Here is a 2024-nt window from a genome sequence, read left to right on the forward strand (position 1 = left end):
CGTCGAAGATGCTCAAGCGACGAACACTCGGTCACCTGATGTACGGTGACTCCAAGGTGCAAGAGACTCGACGGTGTCACTACCAAACACTCAGCAGATATTGAATACGGTCCAGATGTCACTCAATCCCGGCTGTCCTAATTACTACTAGTGGACTGGCCGGATTCGCATTCAGCGGCCAAGAACTGACCATCTACGGTACGAACCCTCGGTGGCGGTAGGGATGAGTTCGCGGAAGTCTCCGCGACCCTTTGAAGGCATGTTCACCGTCTGGGACAGGGCGCGAGCCGTTAAAGACGCTCATGCGACGGTGCAGACGACGCTTGATGTGCAAGAAGATTCATAACGGATTCATAGTTCACTTGATTAGGAAAAGGCCCGATAGGGCAAACATAAATACAGAACAGAATTTCCACTCAAGCACACAGATCGACGTCCGGCTTCAAGTTAAGCGTCTGGTCAAGCTTGTTTGAGTGTTATATGCCTGTCGGTGTACTCGAAGCTCTGTAGCGAGGGTTCATCCGGCAAAGCCAAGAGACTGTGTGTGTATTGGACCATTACTATCGGGAGGTTTACGTAACGGCTTATTGTAGGATAAGTCCCTTCGTTAGCCCGGGCCATTGCCTGGGTGTGGTGTTAGTACGTGGTAAACGGGCCCGTGACGTTAAGCGCCTGTGCGATGGTGCTAGCTGCTTGATCGTGCCCACGTACACAGTTGCTGGACTGGGCGTCTCCAGAGAGTACGCGGGCGTGCTTGGCGTGTGGCGTAGATGGATATGGCGCCGTCCTTGGCCAAACTGTCGAACTCGATCTCCTTAGCATTCACGACGACCTTGGACACGGCGAGGGAGCGCGACATCTTGTCTGCGTTGCTGTTCAGGTAATCCTTCAGATGGCTCTCGGCCGAACCCACAAGCATACCAGCATCTGACAGCACGTAACAGGGAGGGACAAGAACCAGGTACTACACACACCTCCTGCACTAACGCTAGAGCCGAGATCAGATCCATCACCTCCGTCCGGCTGGTCCACGTTCAGCGAGTCCAGCAGAACCGCGAATGCGCTGTAGCCCTTGCACTGGTCGATGCTCTCCGGCAGGATGTTAGCGCCTGACTTAGAGCGGATTGGCCAGGTTGCTCGGGTCTGGCCATCCACCACCACGATCATGTCTTCGAGGAACTCGAGGTCCCCGTTGTCCAGCACCCGTGCTCCAGGCTCACCTCCGCGAAGTACTAGTTCCTGCTCTCGGGATGGTAACTGGTCACGGTGGACAGATCGCGCACGTACTAACACCGCACCAATCCAACTCTACCAACTTGCAAGAGATCCACCACGAATTCACATCGAACCGTCGCCCACACTACACCGCCACGCTGTAGAGCGCGCGCCGAACACGTACACTTTTGCCATGGATATCAACAGCATCTCGCCCTCCCATATACCCACCCGAATCGCGATGGTTCGATATCACCCGCTGCTGCTCCACACTCGCTCACCGCCGTCGTGTCGCTCGTCCTTCATGCTCGCTCGCCGACCACCAGTGCCACCGTCGCCGCCGCCTCCACGACCGCTCCCCACTCGCTCACCAGCTGTCCACTAGATTACGCACTGATGCCGTCGACCTATCCCACTTAACCGCGCCATCAAAATAAAATTTAATTTATGCTCCAGGTCGCTCTTTTTATCAATCTTCTGCCAACCACAAATTATGTGAATTGGTTGGTCTGTCCGGAATGAATAATCCTCGTAGCTTGAATCGATTTGATTGCTTCAATTTCAATCAAATCGTTTGGGCACCATTCCGGATTCCGTCCGGAATCGGCCAATTACTGTTGCCTATTTGCACGACTGGGGGTGCTTGTATTGCATCCCTTTTATTCTTTTAACGGAGTGCTGAACACTCTGTGCCCTCGTAAAAGGCTTACACGTACCGGGTACCCTTCCGCTGTTGGGACCACGAAATTCCATAACTTCTATTAGCTTTGCACGTGCTAGTAGCGTGTTCTAAGTTTTACTGGTTGGCC

General features: G+C 53.8%; 1 protein-coding gene across 1 annotated transcript; it reads right to left on the reverse strand.

The window, feature by feature from the left end:
* Positions 1-607: 607 nt before the first annotated feature.
* On the reverse strand, positions 608-1167 carry PITG_01140 (uncharacterized protein; the record flags this gene model as incomplete). The annotated part of the gene is made up of 3 exons (XM_002909612.1): positions 608-624; positions 712-927; positions 975-1167. 3 exons carry the CDS (start codon positions 1165-1167, stop codon positions 608-610), a joined length of 426 nt encoding a protein of 141 aa, XP_002909658.1.
* Between the last annotated feature and the right edge of the window lie 857 nt (positions 1168-2024).

Source organism: Phytophthora infestans, genomic scaffold (genome assembly GCF_000142945.1).
Source record: "Phytophthora infestans T30-4 supercont1.1 genomic scaffold, whole genome shotgun sequence".
Lineage (NCBI taxonomy): Eukaryota > Oomycota > Peronosporomycetes > Peronosporales > Peronosporaceae > Phytophthora > Phytophthora infestans.